Raw genomic sequence first — 17500 nt, 5'->3', positions numbered from 1 at the left:
CTCCGGTTTTCGAATGTTTCATGTTTTTTCTTTGCTTTTCGTAAACGTCATCACACAAGAGTGTCACACAAAAGCAGTGAAAATAGCCGATATACAAGCTCACAACGGGTGGCGAGGCGATGTGTTGTGAGCTTGTAGATCGGCTATTTTCATTATTTTGAAATGTTTGTAAAATAATGATAAAAAGGGAACGTTCTTAGGACATACAAGGTTTTCCACACGAAAGCAACGATATGGATTTATAGGGGTGTGTGTGTGTGTGTGTATGTGTGTGTGTGTGTGTGTGTGTGTGTGCGTTGGACACAGGCTTTGATCAGAGTCCATTGATCTGCAGAGATTTACGCCCTGCAGACAGTCTCTAAGGGTCTCTAACATCGGCGTCGGACCCTCGTCTGCACGGGGGGCCATTAGTCAAACATCTGATGTGTAAAACACTCTCCTGGGAGAATGAGGAGATCTGTGGGAGAATAAACCCTGCAACGCATGTTAGGCTGCGACTGTTAATGGAGCTGGTCCACTTCAACCATTGTAAAGATTGTATCATCTTGTGTTGTCCTTGCTTACAGTTAGTGATGGAAAAAGTACTCAAATGTTTTACTTAAGTAAAAGTATCAATACTGCAATGTAGAAATACTCTGTTATAAGTAAAAGTCTGGAATAAAAAAATTACTTCAGTGAAAGTATAAAAGTATTGGGGGCGGGCGAGAAGGAGGATGATACTTGTCACTGCATATACTTCTACGGGCTGGGGCGGAGCCTTTCAGCAGGGATTGTTGGGCGGCAGGAGTAGGGCGGATGCTCTACGTCTTCCCGGTGGGGGCTCCTCACTGGCAGGTGAGTCAGTATGATACAACAGCAATGACAACACACACAATGGCCTAGCGGTTAAGGCGCACACCACATATAGGCTCTAATTCAGCGACCTTTGCTGTGTGTCACTCCTTGTCTCTCTCTCCCAGTTTCCCGTCACTATTCCACTGCACTATCCGCTCATCACCGCACGCACGCACGCACGCACGCACGCACGCACGCACGCACGCACGCACGCACGCACGCACGCACGCACACAAACACACACACACACACACACACAGCACATCACCAGGACAGAGCTGCCAGCCATGCAGCCAGAAGAGAGGTGTGAAGACTCAGATGATCGTTAAAAGATCTCTGTCACCAAAGCAACAGACTGTGTTGACTGATGCTGGCAAACAGGACCGGAGCATCGGCTCTCCATCCATCCATCCATCCAGCACACACAGGAACACTTTATACCAGGCTATGAGACTTAAGAGTTATTTAAACTGTAACAGTTTATATACCAGACCATGAGACTTAGAAGATTCTACAGTGGGCCGTCACACAGTCTACTGACTTGATGAACCTCATAGAAAATCTCTAGTGGGATTTGAAGAGACCGGTTGCCAACCTCGGGAGGCCAGGGCCGAGCTCATGCCTCCTTCAATGCATGAGAGCCAACTGACCTTCTTGTCACCTGACAGGGGAGAGTTTCCCTGGTTGGACGTAGCGCGTGGAAGGAACACGTTATTCCAACCAGTTCCTTTCCCCTCCATCAGGCGCCCCGGCTGACCAGGGGGAGGCAGTATAGTGACCAGGATTACTGCATGTTTTTGTGAGGGTACCTACCCTAGGAGACACAGGGAGAACATGCAAACTCCACACAGAAAGGCCCTTTCGCCAACCCCACCTAGGGTATGGGCACTGATGACGCGGAGGAGAGAACACACCCCCAGCGCCCACAGCGTCCCCTGCGGGAATCGAACCCAGGACCTTCTAGCTGTGAGGCGACAGCACTACCGACTGTGCCCCTGAATATTACTAATATTCAGTGTATTTAGGAAGATTGAAGTACAATACTTCCAGTGCCTGTACTGTACGTTTACATGTGAACATGCCCTTAAAGGCAAAACCACACCCCAGGGGTACCTCTGGAGCTGGAGGTACCCATGGGCACCTCAAGTAACCAACCACTGTATGTGAATGTATTAATTCTAATGAATGTAATGAATAATTCAATAATGATTGTGTTGTACTTACTGCGTGTGACCACTCCCTCCAGGCGGATGATGTTAGGGTGATCAAACTGTCCCATGATTGACGCCTCGGCCAGGAAGTCCCGCCTCTGCTTGTCAGTGTATCCTGCCTTAAGCGTCTTGATGGCCACGCAGATCTCCTTCTTACTGGGCAGCTTGAGACGACCGCTACACACCTCCCCGAACTCTCCTACACACACACAGAGCAAGGGATAGTCAGCAGAGTTTTTACTTAAGTAGAAGTATCAATACCACAATGTAGATATAATATGTTAAATGTAAAAGTCCTGCATACAATTCTTACTTGAGTAAAAGCACATAAGTATTGGCAGCATTTTTTTTCGGATAGCTGATGTATCTTTAGCTAAACTTGATTTAGGCCTAACCAGTAAAAAACATTGAGAGTGAACATTGAGAGTCTCTTATTGGCTCTCAGGTGGCGCAGTGGTAAAGTACCCGCCCACCACGGTTTGGCCAAGCGTCTACAAATGGCCCATGTTCAGGGGAGGGAAGCTGTGCGAGGAGGGTGATATTTGTCATTGTACATATACCCCTACGGACTGGGGGCGGAGCCTGTCAGCGGGGAATGTTGACCGGGAGGGGTATAGGACGGAGGCGCTACATCCTCCCGGTGGCGGCTCCTCACAGCAGCTGCAGCACTGCAGCAGCAAGCAGTGGGAAGAGTTAATTGGCATAACAACTAAATATTCATTATGCAAAAAAAAGGGTAGAAAAAGGTGTAGAGATAATAAAAGACAAAAATGTAAACTCTGATGCAGAGCCTATATTCCAGATGCACAGTTATTAAACAGCGACAGTGAAGTTAAGACCTAAATGCTACTAGAGGAGGGGGGGTTGGGGAGGTGGAGGGAGTTTGATTTGACGACGTGTCTGACCATTATGGATCACGGCCACTCAACCAGTGGTCCTTGAGGCGATTCCAGGTGGTCCCCAGCTAAATGATGGAGAGTTGGTAACCAAATGGACCCGTATAGATCTTTAACTCTTGAGAGCGTAAAATGAAACCAAATGGACCCTTACGGGTCCATTTGGTTTCATTTTACGCTCTCAAGAGTTACATTATTTTTAAACATCTGCATTACTTGATTTACAAGAAGTCTACACAATTAGAGAATGTAGAAGAATTGTTATTTTGGTCATCGTTTGCCTGTTTGTGTTGCCGGTTCCGTGACTCAAATGCTGCATAAATAATGGACCTTGATATGAAAAAGGTTGAGAACCACTATACTAGAGGAGGGGGGGGGGGGGGGCTGGAGGGAGTTTGATCTGACGACGTGCCATTAGTGAGATATGTTGAGTAAGTAAAGAGTGAATGACGTTATACAGTCCTCTTAAATAGACCGTGCAGTTGAACCAATTTCCAACTGACCATTATGGATCACGGCCACATGTGTGGAGCGTGGGACCGGCCCCGCTCGGCATGCCTGTCCTGAGCTAACGTGATGCTCCATTTATGGCCCTTATGAACCATGGCAGGACATACACTACTTGTGCTTAGAATTACACATTAACGCCCTCTGCGATTAATTTAACTTGGACCCCATCAGCATCCATATTTTGGGGGGAAACGATTGGCCAAAAATAGCCGATCTACAAGCTCACATACAAGGCCTCGCGAAGGGCAGTTTATTTTGGCAAAGAGATTTGATGTAGACGGGGGGGGAAAGTGGTCCAAGTACGTAGCCAAGGACGGTCCAGTTTACAAAGTCTAGAGGGTTCAAGCATTGCATATTGATATGAGCAGGTGCTCTGAGTCTTTGATTAGACAGAGGTCTGTTATTGAGTTCAGCGGTCATTATTTAAAAATAACAAACAGCTGAATTCCGTGATTGACCAATCTGAATCAAGCATTCAACCAAGATGTGTAATAAACCACTAGAGTATATTACTCTAACACTATCGTTATTCCATCTATTAACTATTGTTAGACATATCTGCTGTCATCATAGATTTTACTACTTCTGTTGCTGTCTGTCTGTCTGTCTGTCTGTCTGTCTGTCTGTCTGTCTGTCTGTCTGTCCAGAGATAATCTCACAAACTTCTTAAAGATGGGGTGCCATGATAAAACCTGATCATAAGGTATTATTATTATGTAAAGATTTTTTTCAACAAAAAAAAAGTGTACAGAAATTGTTAAAATTATGTTTTTATGTGGACACGCCTCCAGTTCATTAAGTATACCTGGTTCTCACCTTAGCACCTCCTCCACCACCTTAGCAGCACCCACCTGTCCTAGTCCCTCCTCCTCCTCATGCCCACACCTGTTGTGTTATGATAATGAGGGGGAGGGTATGGCTTTGTGATGTCACTAAAGCGCTGTTTCTCTATTGGCACGTTTGACCCTCAAGGTTTCAGCCTCCAGGAAGAAACTCCAAATAGTCAGAGAAGACATAAAACACCATAAAAACACCACCGGGGGGCTTTATGAAGTTCTATCAACCTCATAGACACATGAAAAACTGAAAAAGTGCAAAAACATGGCACCAGCTCTTTAAGTAAAGTAAAAATAAATACCTCAAAACTGTACTTAAATACAGTAATTGAGTACAGTACTTAGTTACTTTACACCACTGAATTCAACCATACTTTTGGGGACTTTGGCCCTCACAAGTTTAGTAAGACAAGTGTACGCACACATGCGCACGCGCACGCACACACACACACACACACACACACACACACACACACACACACACACACACACACACACACACACACACACACACACACACACACACACACACACACACACACACACGCTCACACATACAGTATAACCATCACCGGGCTGGAATGTTAATTGGTCCCTCCCAGGGTCTCCGCTGAGTCACCCCACCGGACTGTAAAAAACGGGGACATGGAAAGTTGAAAGGCCAGACATGTGCAGCTCTGCTCTGCTCTGCTCTGAGCGTAGCGGTGTGGTCAGCCCTGTGGATGACTAATTGTTATCAGGACCGTGGGCGGATTGATTTCAAAGGCCCCCGCACCGCCAGGCGTGCTTTGGTTGGCGCGCACCGTGACCACGGAGAGTTAGGGAAAACGTCGCTGTGTGCGGAGATACCCCTTCCTTCCTCCAACAGCAATAAACATGTCCGACCTGATGAATGCCTGTTGACGCCGAGCGCCAAGCGATGAATATTAGAGCAGATACATAACTGTCCCCGCTGTAGTGTTAATCCCTGTGTGTGGTATATGGAAAATATTAATCCATTAACACATTGAATGCCAATCGCGTAGATCTACGCGAACCTATTTAAAGCCGCAGCGTGCCAGTCGCGTAGATCTACGCGAACCGCCGATTCCCATGTTAATCGCCCAAGGTGCACTTTCCGAATTTTTTTGATCCATTTCCGTTTCCGGTTTTCGGTCGGAAACGGAATTATTCGGGTTCCGGTTTTTTCGATCGTATCCGCTTCCTGTCTGGGATCCTGTTTAAAACTCGATTTTCTCGGTTTGTTGTTTTTCTCCTCGCTGATCACTGTTTAGCGTGTATCGGCTGTAGCTTCAAGATGGCGGCTCGCATTTGGAAACTGTTTTCGCTGGACGTTTCTCACGGATCCGCTGTGTGTTTAGAACCAAATGAACGCGCACCTTTAACTTATTTAGCGAGGTCTGTGGCGACATGATAAAAACAAAAAAACAACAATAAAACGCTGGCACTGGTGAGTACATTATGAGATTAAACTCTGGCATGGAATGTGTTAAAGACCTGAGTCATGAGGATTCTACAAAATTGTCTTCTAAAACATTTTTTTGAAAAAAAAAAGCTATGTTGCGATATCAGTGGTTCTCAAACTTTTTCATGTCAAGGACCCCCAAAATGATATGTATTTGGCCGCGGACCCCCATCTCAAAATATGTTGTTCCAGGGACCCCCAGAAGCAAAGATTTAAGTTACAAATGTTCGCTTTAAAAATATATATTCCAAAAAATAGCAGATCTACAAGCTCATCCGCGCTTTGAGCTTGTAGATATGCTATTTTTGAATAGCCAAATAAATAAAAAAATTACAGTGATGCGTTCCCGGTCTTAATGGGTTAAACCCTGCATATGGTAAATGGAAAATATTCATCCCATCATATGAAATATGGACAATAATAATCCCTTGTGTGCTGTATGGAGAATGTTAATCTCTGTGAATATGGAAATGAAGTCTGGATTGGATTTGGAATGGATTTGACTTTACTAATGTTTTTTATTTATTTTTTATTTATGTGATAATTATGAAATTAGGTCATTCTAGCAAAAGTTTAAAAAAAAAACATTTGCTTTCTCTGAAGCAGTTGTGGAAGAATTACACTTAAAGTAAAAGTAGTAATACCGCAATGTACTGTAGAATACTCTGTGCAAAAGTGCTTTATTCAAGATTTTACTTGAGTTATATAGTATAAGTAGTGGACTCGTTATGAAGAATGTACTATTAAACAAATGCTTTCATAATTCTTCAACATTTCAAAATGTAAAACAAATATGTGATCTACAAGCTCACAACCCGCGGCATAGCGATGAGTTGAAAAGTAGTAGAAAGTAGGTCTAACTTGCAACAAATGTTTTCAAATAATTGTAGTGGAGTAAAAAGAATAATATTTGCCTCTGAAAAATATAAATAGAATATAGAAGAACTGAGTGATGCACCAAAAAAATAAAACAAACTAATCTCATTAAAATAACTGCAGCAAACAGACCAAGGTTCCAGGCCGATCTGAGACCCATTGACTTACATTATGAAATTAAATATTTCAGATAATATCAAACATATGTGAACAAAAATGCATGGAGGTCCGACTATGGCCTACTGGCAGCGTACTGAAAAAATCTGGCCCGATCTTTTTTTTCAACTTTTTCCACCACTGGTTGAATTTGACAAACATACAGTGAGTGCAGGGGTGTCATTTGGGGTGTCAGGGTATGGCAGTTCCCACCCCCTAGGGCATTTGTTCTCAAAGTGGGGTCCGAGGACCCCCAGGGGTCCTTGAGAGAGTTCCAGGGGGTCCCCAGCTAAATGATGGATAGTTAGGAACCAAATGGACCCTTATGGGTCTGTAACTCTGAGAGTGTACAGATCTAAGTGTACAGAACCAAATGACCCTAACGGGTCCATTTGGTTCCATGTGTACACTCTCAGAGTTAAATTAACGTTGATTTTACAATATAAATTGGGGTCCCAGAGATAAAAATTTCATTAAATGGGGGTCCGTAGCCTAATGCATGTCAAACTGGGGATCCTTGAAATTAAAGTGGTTGAAAATCACTCCGAGAGCCAAAACAAATCTTCTCTTATCGGGGTCCTTGGCATGTATTTTGAAATGGGGGTCCGCAGGCTAATAAGTATTAATCTAAGGGTCCTTGACATGAAAAAGTTTGAGAACACTGCCCTAGGGTTCACATTTAACGTAAAATTCTGTTATTTTAAGCATATTTTCCCCCAACTCTGAATGTTTTTTGCAGATTAATCAGATTTCAGATCAAAACTGATTGCATCTCAAACTATGCCTCATGTCACATCTACATGTGACATGTTTTCTTACCATACATGTATTAACCACTTTCAACATGGTATCTTGGCCATGTCATTATGGGCCAACATTTTCAAACATTTTCTACTTTTTCATTCCCAAAATAGCAAAAATAGTGAATCTACAAGCTCGTACGAGCTTGTACAGTAGATCCACTGTTTGGGTTTTTGTTATTTTTTAAATGGGACTGAGATGGTAACTTATTTTTGCCACCCCTTATTTTTTCTGAAATGACACCTCTGATAGAGTGGACAATTGTCCGGGTTCCACACAAGATTTTTCGTTTTTTTTATGGTTAAGAATGATTACTAAATCATTTTCAAAGTTTACAATTAGGAAAAGATTCAGGTTGGAGTTAAGGTTTAGGAACGGGCATTTAGGGGTTAAGGTTGGAGTTATGCCTGATTAATACTTTGTTGCATCGGACGTTGCAGATCTACAAGCTCACAAAGCGACCACGGTGGCTCGTTGTGAGCTTGTAGATCGACTATCTTAAGTGCGTGGCACCGGCACACAACAAAGTATAAATCAGACTTTAAATGGTATTTATAAAATTACCGTGCTGAAATGTTTATGTCTTCACAAGTATAGGGTGTGTGTGTGCGTGCGTGTGTGCGTGTGTGTGTGTGTGTGTGTGTGTGTGTGTGTGTGTGTGTGTGTGTGTGTGTGTGTGTGCCAGGCAGACCGGTCACTTCAAAAGACACTCCCTCTGTCCATGACAGCTGGTGACAGGCTTCTGGCCTGACTGACCCCTATGTGTGTGCGCGTGTGTGTGTGTGTGTGTGTGTGTGTGTGTGTGTGTGTGTGTGTGTGTGTGTGTGTGTGTGTGTGTGTGTGTGTGTGTGTGTGTGTGTGTGTGTGTGTGTGTGTGTGTGCGTGTGTGTGTGTGTATATGCGATAATACCTGTATGCATATGAGAGTGTGTTCAAGGCAAGGTGATGTCACTGCAGAGACATTCAAAGACTCTCTTTCTCTTTCTTTCTCTCTCTCTCTTTCTCCCTCCCTCTCCCTCTCCCTCTCCCTCTCCCTCTCTCTCTCTCATTTCCCATGGCAGCCCCAGGATCACAGAGTCTGGGTCAAACTGTGGACCGGAGACGCGGGGTCTGGAAGAACTTATAGCCGGAATAATTACAACCTGTCTAAAAAGCATTCAGGTCTGTCCAGGCCCCTCTCGGTCCGGACCAGTCCGATGGCCTCGGCCAGACCAGACCAGACCAGACCAGACCAGACCAGACCAGACCAGACCAGACCATACCAGACCAGACCAGACCAGACCCAATTACAGAAGGTCACCATTACTCTTTATGTGGTCTCACTCACAGAGGAGAGGTCTGTGTGGAATGACTGCTTGATTAGCCATGCTAATCCTATAGCATACAAGCTATATGTCTGCGAGAGAGAGAGAGAGAGAGAGAGAGAGAGAGAGAGAGAGAGAGAGAGAGAGAGAGAGAGAGAGAGAGAGAGAGAGAGGGATATAACAAAACAAAAAAAGAGAAAGAAAGAAAGAAAGAAAGAGAAATAGAGAGAAAGAGAGTGAGGGATGGAGAGAGAGAAAGAAAGAGGAGATGTGAAGGGAGAGAGGGAGGGAAGGGAGAGAGATAAGACAGAGAGAGAGAGAGAGAGAGAGAGAGAGAGAGAGAGAGAGAGAGGAAGAGAGAGAGAGAGAGAGAGAGAGAGAGAGAGAGAGAGAGAGAGAGAGAGAGAGAGAGAGAGAGAGAGAGAGAGGCATGGCTTTTGTCTGGTAACACCAAATCACATGTTGGCAGGAGGTTCAAAGCCTGTAGGAACATATGCAGTCGACACACAGATGGCTTCAGACAGCGATGGGATGGAAGCTCTGCAGCACAGCAGGCTCATTGCATATTGTCCATTGTCCCCCGTAGCTGCACCGAGACAATGGCTCAGATGGGTGCTAAACCGTACAACCCAACAGACCGGATCAAAACACAAACCACCATGCATCACGGAGCTGCTTTTTGGTGCCGTCTGACCGCGTCTGCCCCCAAAACCAGTCTGGGAAATAATTTACTAACAATAAGATAATTCCTATCTTGACATTTCGCCCTAAAGCTATATCCACGCCAAGACGGGGTGACGTTAACATTGATTGAAAACATACATTGTGTTGTGCACTTTTGACATGAGGTGAAAGCCAGGCTGCCAGCCAGTCACATTGCCTGTATGTTGATTTAAAGGATGTACACCATGAATTAAAAAAATATTTTTCAAAAAACGTTTTTTAAAAGGTTTGAGCCTAAATCAAGCCTCAGATATACTCATTCCAACTTACTTCTCTCTGGCTTATAAAGCACTTTTCACCTGCAATACCACATTGTCCTGTTTGGCCACGGGGCACTATTGAGCCAGTTTGTATGCATGTTATCTCCTGTTGTGTGTGGAAAAAGAAAAAAAAAAGAATATTGAAAAAAAATATATCATTTTTTTTGGTTGGAGCTGAAAAACGGGGTGCAAATTATTTTGGCCTGTTTTGAGACCAATTTACAGAAAACCCCAAATTTGCTGTGAAAGCCTGAGTGTTCAAACTGGGGTATTGTTGGGGATAGAAGAGAGGTAGGGGAGACCAAAAACACAAAAAAGAAGAAAAAGTAAAAAAAAAAAAAAGTGTAGTCCCTTTAATTGATTTATTTAAAGGTGTCCTTTGTCATTCCTTATCAGTGGTTCTCAATGTCAAGGATCCCCAAATTAATATGCATTTGGCCTCAGACCCCACCATCTGAAATATTGCGTGCCAAAGATTTGAAACTTTTTTTACCCGTTGCTGTCAGGTGAAACCTTTTTTATCATTGTTTTACAAACATTTTAAAATGCAGAAAATAGCAAGCTGTAGAGCAGCGGTTTTCAACCTTTTTCATATCAAGGTTCATTATTTATTCGGCATACGAGCCACGGAACCACCGTTTGATGAGATTTAGACTCTCAGACCCAAGAGTTCGAATATTTTGTTGTCGTTGGATAAGATTTTGTCCACAATTCCATCCGTGCTGTATTGATGTTGGTTCCAAATCCATTAGGAGAGATAACAGGCAAACTTAAAAAGTTGAAATATGAAGATATGAGGTTTCTACCAGACACTCAGCGACGATCGATACTCTTATTTCTGCCCTGTGAATTACTGTATGTATTCTATAGTGTGTATATGAGTGTATTAGAGTGTCAGGCCACTGTGACAGCTTTACAGCGGAGCGGGAGCGGGGGGGGGGGGGGGGTGGGGGTCTCTCCAGAGAGACCGGCCGGTTGGCCGCTCTGCGCCGTACATTCTAAAACTAAGACCCTGGATGTCTATGCTGGAACATAAATCGCCGCGCATTAACCAGACCTGTCTGCACCGCCCAGCGCTATGCATCAGGGGGAGGAGAGGAGAGGAGAGGAGAGGAGAGGAGAGGAGAGGAGAGGAGAGGAGAGGAGAGGAGAGGAGAGATGTCCCATGTACTGTACAGCTATGAGCTTGTATGTCTCCAATTTTTGAAAAGCCAAAATATAAAATATGGATAAAGTGGTTAAAATGATTGTGATGCCATATTAACTAGTTTAGCTAGTTTGACCCCTGGTACCTGGTATGGGATGTGTGCGTGTGCGTGTGCGTGTGCGTGTGTGTGTGTGTGTGTGTGTGTGTGTGTGTGTGTGTGTGTGTGTGTGGGTGGTGGGGGTTGGGGGGGCACTATTCCAGATGGAACTCTGAATATTCCTCATTCTAAACCATCACCAGGCTGTCTATAAAATGCAGTGAGGCAGGAGCTGGCTTCTCTCTCTCTCTCTCTCTCTCTCTCTCTCTCTCTCTCTCTCAGTGTCATGGTGCTATGAAGGGACCTGGGTGTGAAAGCACATCTGTGATGAATAGGCTCCACACACCTGACGTGACTGCTGCACAGAGGAATGGAGAGAGTATAGAACTTATGAGTGTGCTCATTCCATCTGGCCCTTTGGGTGCCGTAACGTGTGTGTGAATGGACTGGATGGACCGCGCTCGTAACTTTTGACGGCAAAAAAAAATATTTAAGGGGAACTTTGTTGGTATTTTATTGTGATTTGTTTCATCGTCATCCCCTTTTCTCAAAATGTAAGTCGTTATGCCGATTCCCAATTTTCCCCCACACTCGAGTGTGTCACCACTAAGCCCGCCCAGAACCTTGTTCACTTATATTGAGACTATATTGTATTGCGACCGCTAGAAGGTGAAGGTTGGCCGATATTTTTGCCGATATTAACCCATTAACTCATTCAGTGCCTGACTTATTTCTGGCAGTTTGGCTCTGAGTGCCAGAGCCAAAAATACATTGTAAAAAAAAAGTGCTTAGGAAGCGAGATACAGCCTTTTTCAGTAAGATGTTAAACAAGAAGTGAATGGAGCAGCAGATCTTCAAATCATGAAATCTTGGGTTCTGAACATTAAAAAAAAAAAGAAAAACACCTGACGTCGGCGACGTCAATGGCACAGACCGGGAACACATCTTTATGTCTTTGGCTATTCAAAAAATAGCAGATATACAAGCTCATAGCACGGCACCGAGTGCCGCGCTATGAGCTTGTATATCTGCTATTTTTGAAAAATCATGAAAATGTGTGCAAATCTTTGAATATATATTTTAAGCGAACATTTTGTAACTCAAATATTTGCTTCTGGGGGATTGTACAAATGTCTTCTAAATCCAAACAGTAAAAAAAAAAAAACTTACGTTGCTATAATATCAGTGGTTATCAAACTTTTTCATGTCAAGGACCACCCAACATTATATGTATTTTGCCACGGACCCCCCCCATCTCAAAATATTTTGTTCTAGCGACCCCCCAGAAGCAAAGATTTGAGTTACAAATTTGCTTTGAAAATATATATATTAAAAGATTTGACCACATTTTCAAGATTTTTCAAAAATAGCAGATCTACAAGCTCATAGCGCGGCACCGAGTGCCGCGCTATGAGCTTGTAGATCTGCTATTTTTGATTAGCCAAAGAAATCTAAAATGACAGCGATTCGTTCCCGGATTGAATGGGTATAAATGATAGTTTTATTATTGAGAAGACAGATGCAAATCTGACATATCACAACCAATGCATCAGAGTTGATGATTTTCCAGCACAAGCTCTTGTTGGATGCGTATGTGCACATGTGTGTGTGTGTGTGTGTGTGTGTGTGTGTGTGTGTGTGTGTGTGTGTGTGTGTGTGTGTGTGTGTGTGTGCGTGTTTTCATCTCACCTGCTCCCACCACCTTGTCTATGGCGATGCAGGACGCGTCCAGCTCTCGGGCAAACTCGTGGACGGCCTGGCTGGGGTCCTCGTAGGTGTGGGGGTCCACGTAGGTCCTGACGCCCGGCAGGCGCACTGCAGACCACACACACACACACACACGCGGTTAGATAATGACGACCGTGCAGACGTACATAGACAAGACATAGGTTCTTGGTTTACCTACAATCATAGTTTCTTGAAGCACTACTGTCTCTCTGCATGTGATGTATGTGTTTACCTTGCTTACTGTAAGTCGCTCTGGATATAGTCTGTAAAATGCCTAAATTGTAAATTATGAGGGTTCAGATCAGTGATTCACAAGGACCCCCACGTTGATATGCATTAGTCCTCGGACCCCCAATTGATATAATTTTTCTAATTTTTTTATGTGAGCCCAATCGACAAAAACACAATCTGATTAAAGTAAAGCTAACAATGTGCGATAAAGACGCCTGTGTTCTTTGTGTAATCACGTTATGTTGGTCTATTATTATAACTGTGTGTAATCACACTATGTTGATCTGGTATGTGTTGTATCTGGAAGTGGAAATGCAGGAATGCGGCTGAAACTGGGCTCTGAGAACTGTTTTCTCACAACGGATTCATCTGTTAATCAAATGTACTCACAGATGCAATATCTGACAATTTCAAAGGGCCTGCCAAAGTCAGTGGTAAGTCCTAGCCTTGTCATGGAAAGGGGGAGGGGGGGGGGGGGGTTGCCAGGTGTGAAATTGTGTAATTTCACACCTGGGTGGCAATGCAATGGTGGCAATTCAGTGCGGACAAAAAGGCAAATCAGGCACGACAATGGGGGGAAAAAAAGATTAGGGATCAGGGAATGTGAAGAGGACAGGTCTGTGGTTACTTTGCGCCACCAAGGCAATGCTCCAGAAATAATCAGTTTATACGTAGTTGCATGCCGGTGTCTCGCGCCAAAAACAGCTGAGCTAATAGAGCATAGCAGTGTCAGTGACATTTTTGTGGGCTCCACAGATAGAAAGCTCATTCATTCAGCCCATGGAGATTTCTGAAAATTTCTATTCTGTATAAAAAACGAATTGAAAACCGCAAAAAAGGGTATCTATTACTAAATATAGTATATATTAAACATTCTGATATTGTTTTAAACAGAATACAATTCTGGATGGCTTAAAATGGCTTAAAATGACTAATATACATATTTTCGGGAAATCTCTATGGGCTAAATGACTGGGTTTTCTATCTAACCTATCCTATGCTCTATAGATCGGCTATTTTCTTTGCGAGTCACGATGCGCGACCAATTATAACTCAGGCTTCAGATTCCCACAACAAGCCAAGAGCTTGAGTTTTCTTCTTTATTTTTTTCTAGTGAAATCTCAATGTCCCATGTCCACTGGGCAGGGAGAGCACACACTCACCACACGCATGTGGATCAGTGTTGCCAAGTCTGCTTATTATAAGCAACTTTGTGTTTGTTTTTTTCTGTAAAGTTGCTCGTAAATATTGGTAGTAAACAAGCCAGTGACTTTCTTGGGTTTATTAATTCGTATTAACTTACCTTGTATTGAACTGTACTTTCATGTGCTTTTTTCTGCAAACCTCTAATAAAGTATTCAATAAATCAAATAGTGCAGGTTGCAGTGTTTTGGGCGAGCTTGTTTCTAAAGTGTAGTTGCTTATTTGGGCCTGTTTCCTGTGCCAGTTACCAGTGGTCCTCAAAGATTTTCATGCCAAGGACCCCCCAAATTAAATGTATTTGTCCATGGACCCCCAAATCTGAATCTATTTTGTGTCAGGGACCCCCTTATTTGTGTAATAAATATGCCTAATTTATCACTTTAAAAAAAAATGTGTTGTGAGCTTGTCTATATACATCGGCTATTTTCAAAATAGCCGTTGTTGGTTTAAATTGCTCATGTGGCCTATTGTCGCTTCTTTTGGGCTTGTTTTCGTAGACCTGGTTGCTTATTTCTCTCGCTGAATCTGGCAACTCGTATGTGGATGAGTGCAGGCTGTAATATCCATACGGAGTGTGCAAATAAATCATGTGTAGGAACTACAGTAGATTACACATGTTGCTGAGTGGACTAATATGGCGCGGCACCAAGTCAAACAGTTCCTACTCTATAAAATAAACTCCAATCATAAAATGGAACACCAGATGCACAAACACTCATCAGCGCACAGCTGATTTAGAGAGGCTGATGTCATACGCTCGTGTAGCGCGCGCACACACACACACACACACACACACACACACACACACACACACACACACACACACACACACACACACACACACACACACACACACACACACACACACACACACACACACACACACACACACACACACACACACACATTTGTATTCCTATACTTGTGAGGACAACGTTTACAACAGCAATTTTAAGATTTTTTCTTTCTCTATAGTTTTTTCATTTACCAAAATAATTATGAAAAATAAATGAAAAACGTAATTGAAAAAACACGACCCCCCTCACACATTAGAAGGACAATATCAGTCACCAGAAGCAGGGAAGTGTGTTTTCAATGAATCCAACATGGAGCTTGAACATGGAGCTTGAAGTTACAATGGGTTTGTGTTTGTATAGGAAGGGAGCGCGTCTGATCAGATGAATATCAAATATGTAAATATGAATCAAGCAACTTAAAAACATCTAGGGTGCTCTCGAAAGTCAGAATGACCAAAGAAATGTTTTAAAGTGAAATAGCCCTTTAAGTGGTTAATTCACATTGTAAATCTACAATTACAATGAAGGCATTTAGCAGATGCTATGGGGGGGGTTGATACTCACAGTGTCCGTTGCCAAAGTGCAGACGTTTCTCATCGGGATGTTTCGACCTACTGCGGCAACAGAACCTGAAACCATGAAAGATGCAATACAAAAACAATGACAGTTTGGTTAGTTAGGCTTTACAAAGTCTACCTTCATATGCAATCTATCTATAAATGCATAGAATCTCTGTCTGTCGGTTTGGTTCGTCTGTGTCCTTTGTACTGAACATTGGGGGAAAAAAACTCCACTACAGTAAAAGTTCCTCAAAATTGTTCCCGAGTACACCACGGGGTCGGTGCTCGCGGGGGGGTCGCCCGCATCAATCGTACCAAAACACAGGGGTTGACTGCCAGTCAATGACACATCACTGGCTATCTATATATTATTATATCACTACATAACGTTATATCATTGACCTAAATGGTGTTATATCAACAAGGATAGGATGATTAAAAAAGGTTATGTCTGTATCAGAAATGACTTTGGACAGGTGGAAAACTTTTGTTAAGCGTGTGACGCATCACTTTACGCATTACCTGAGTTACATCTTCTGATAGTTGTACTTGAATGTTGACATGAAATAATAATCCCGTTTAGTGTTTCATTAGCGCGATCGTGTCAAAATTGAATACAGCTTGTAGCGACGGTGCTGAATTCAAAACATGTTGAAACAAAGGCAAAGATAAAGATAGCAAGGATTCAACAGTGATGTCACTGTTATGAAACAGGAAGTAGCACGGACGAAGCTGTTTATAAACGACAGTGACATCACTGACGAATCCTTGGTATCTTCATGTGACCAACTCAACTTTTCTCCGCTCTTTGGAAAATCCTGACGACGCAAAGTTATAGATTCACGGCCGGGAAAACGTGGAATTCCCGGCCGTCTTCTCGCGGACCGGTGGTACATGTCCGGTCCGCGGACCAGTGGTTGGGAACCCCTGTAATAGATGATCAGTGTATAGGTTATTGATCCTGAGGACAGACCTGCCGATGAGGACGTAGAGCAGCACTGTCAGCAGGATGATGGACACAGCGGAGGACATGGCAATGAGGACGACCTGACTGCTCTCACTGGAGATAGAGAACGCTGCTGAGAGACAGACAGACAGACAGACAGACAGACAGACAGACAGACAGACAGACAGACAGACAGACAGACAGACAATAGAAAACATTGACAGTGAATCAAATGCTCTTAGACTTTTAGATTAAAATATCTGTCTTTTTTGGTATGTGATCTGTCAAATGATCAGATACCAATTAAACAGAGGTGGAAAAAGTACTCAAATTCTTTACTTAAGTAAAAGTATTAATACTTCAAAATAGAAATACTCTGTTACAAGTAAAAGTGCGGAATTCAAAATTTACTTGAGTAAAAGTTAAAAAGTATTGGCATCGAAATGTACTTAAAGTACCAAAAGTAAAAGCACTAAAATGTTTGAAAATTGCCGATCTACAAGCTCACAACTCGTCGCGAGGCGACGTGTTATGAGCTTGTAGATCTGCTATTTTCATATATCCTATGACAAAAATGGGGCTAAAGTGGTTAAAGGGATGGTGCCATAGTTTTGCACTTTTTCTGTTTTTCATGTGTCTATGAGGTTGATAGAACTTCACTAAGCCCCCTGGTGGTGTTTTTATGGTGTTTTATGTCTTCTCTGACTATTTTGAGTTTCTACCTGGAGGCTGAAACCTTGAGGGTCAAACGTGCCAATAGAAAAACAGCGCTTTAGTGACATAGTAAAAACATACCCTCCCCCTCATTATCATAACACAACAGGTGTGGGCATGAGGAGGCGGAGGGACTAGGACAGGTGGGTGGTGCTAAGGTGGTGGAGGAGGTGCTAAGGTGAGAACCAGGTATACTTAATGAACT

General features: G+C 43.2%; 1 protein-coding gene across 1 annotated transcript in view; it reads right to left on the bottom strand.

The window, feature by feature from the left end:
• Nucleotides 1-2058: 2058 nt before the first annotated feature.
• LOC308081320 (ephrin type-A receptor 3-like) overlaps nt 2059-17500 on the bottom strand; it is a gene marked incomplete at both ends in the record, with an annotated part of 41754 nt that continues 26312 nt past the window's right edge. The window contains 4 exons of the mRNA XM_080457702.1: nt 2059-2244; nt 12806-12931; nt 15640-15704; nt 16609-16714. Coding sequence (XP_080313828.1) covers nt 2059-2244; nt 12806-12931; nt 15640-15704; nt 16609-16714 — 483 coding nt within the window. The remainder of the gene's footprint in view (nt 2245-12805; nt 12932-15639; nt 15705-16608; nt 16715-17500) is intronic.

Source organism: Gymnoscopelus braueri, assembly GCF_963280865.1.
Source record: "Gymnoscopelus braueri genome assembly, contig: SCAFFOLD_315, whole genome shotgun sequence".
Lineage (NCBI taxonomy): Eukaryota > Metazoa > Chordata > Actinopteri > Myctophiformes > Myctophidae > Gymnoscopelus > Gymnoscopelus braueri.
The sequence above is the reverse complement of the archived record's forward strand: the minus strand, read 5'-3'. Positions and strand labels throughout refer to the sequence as shown.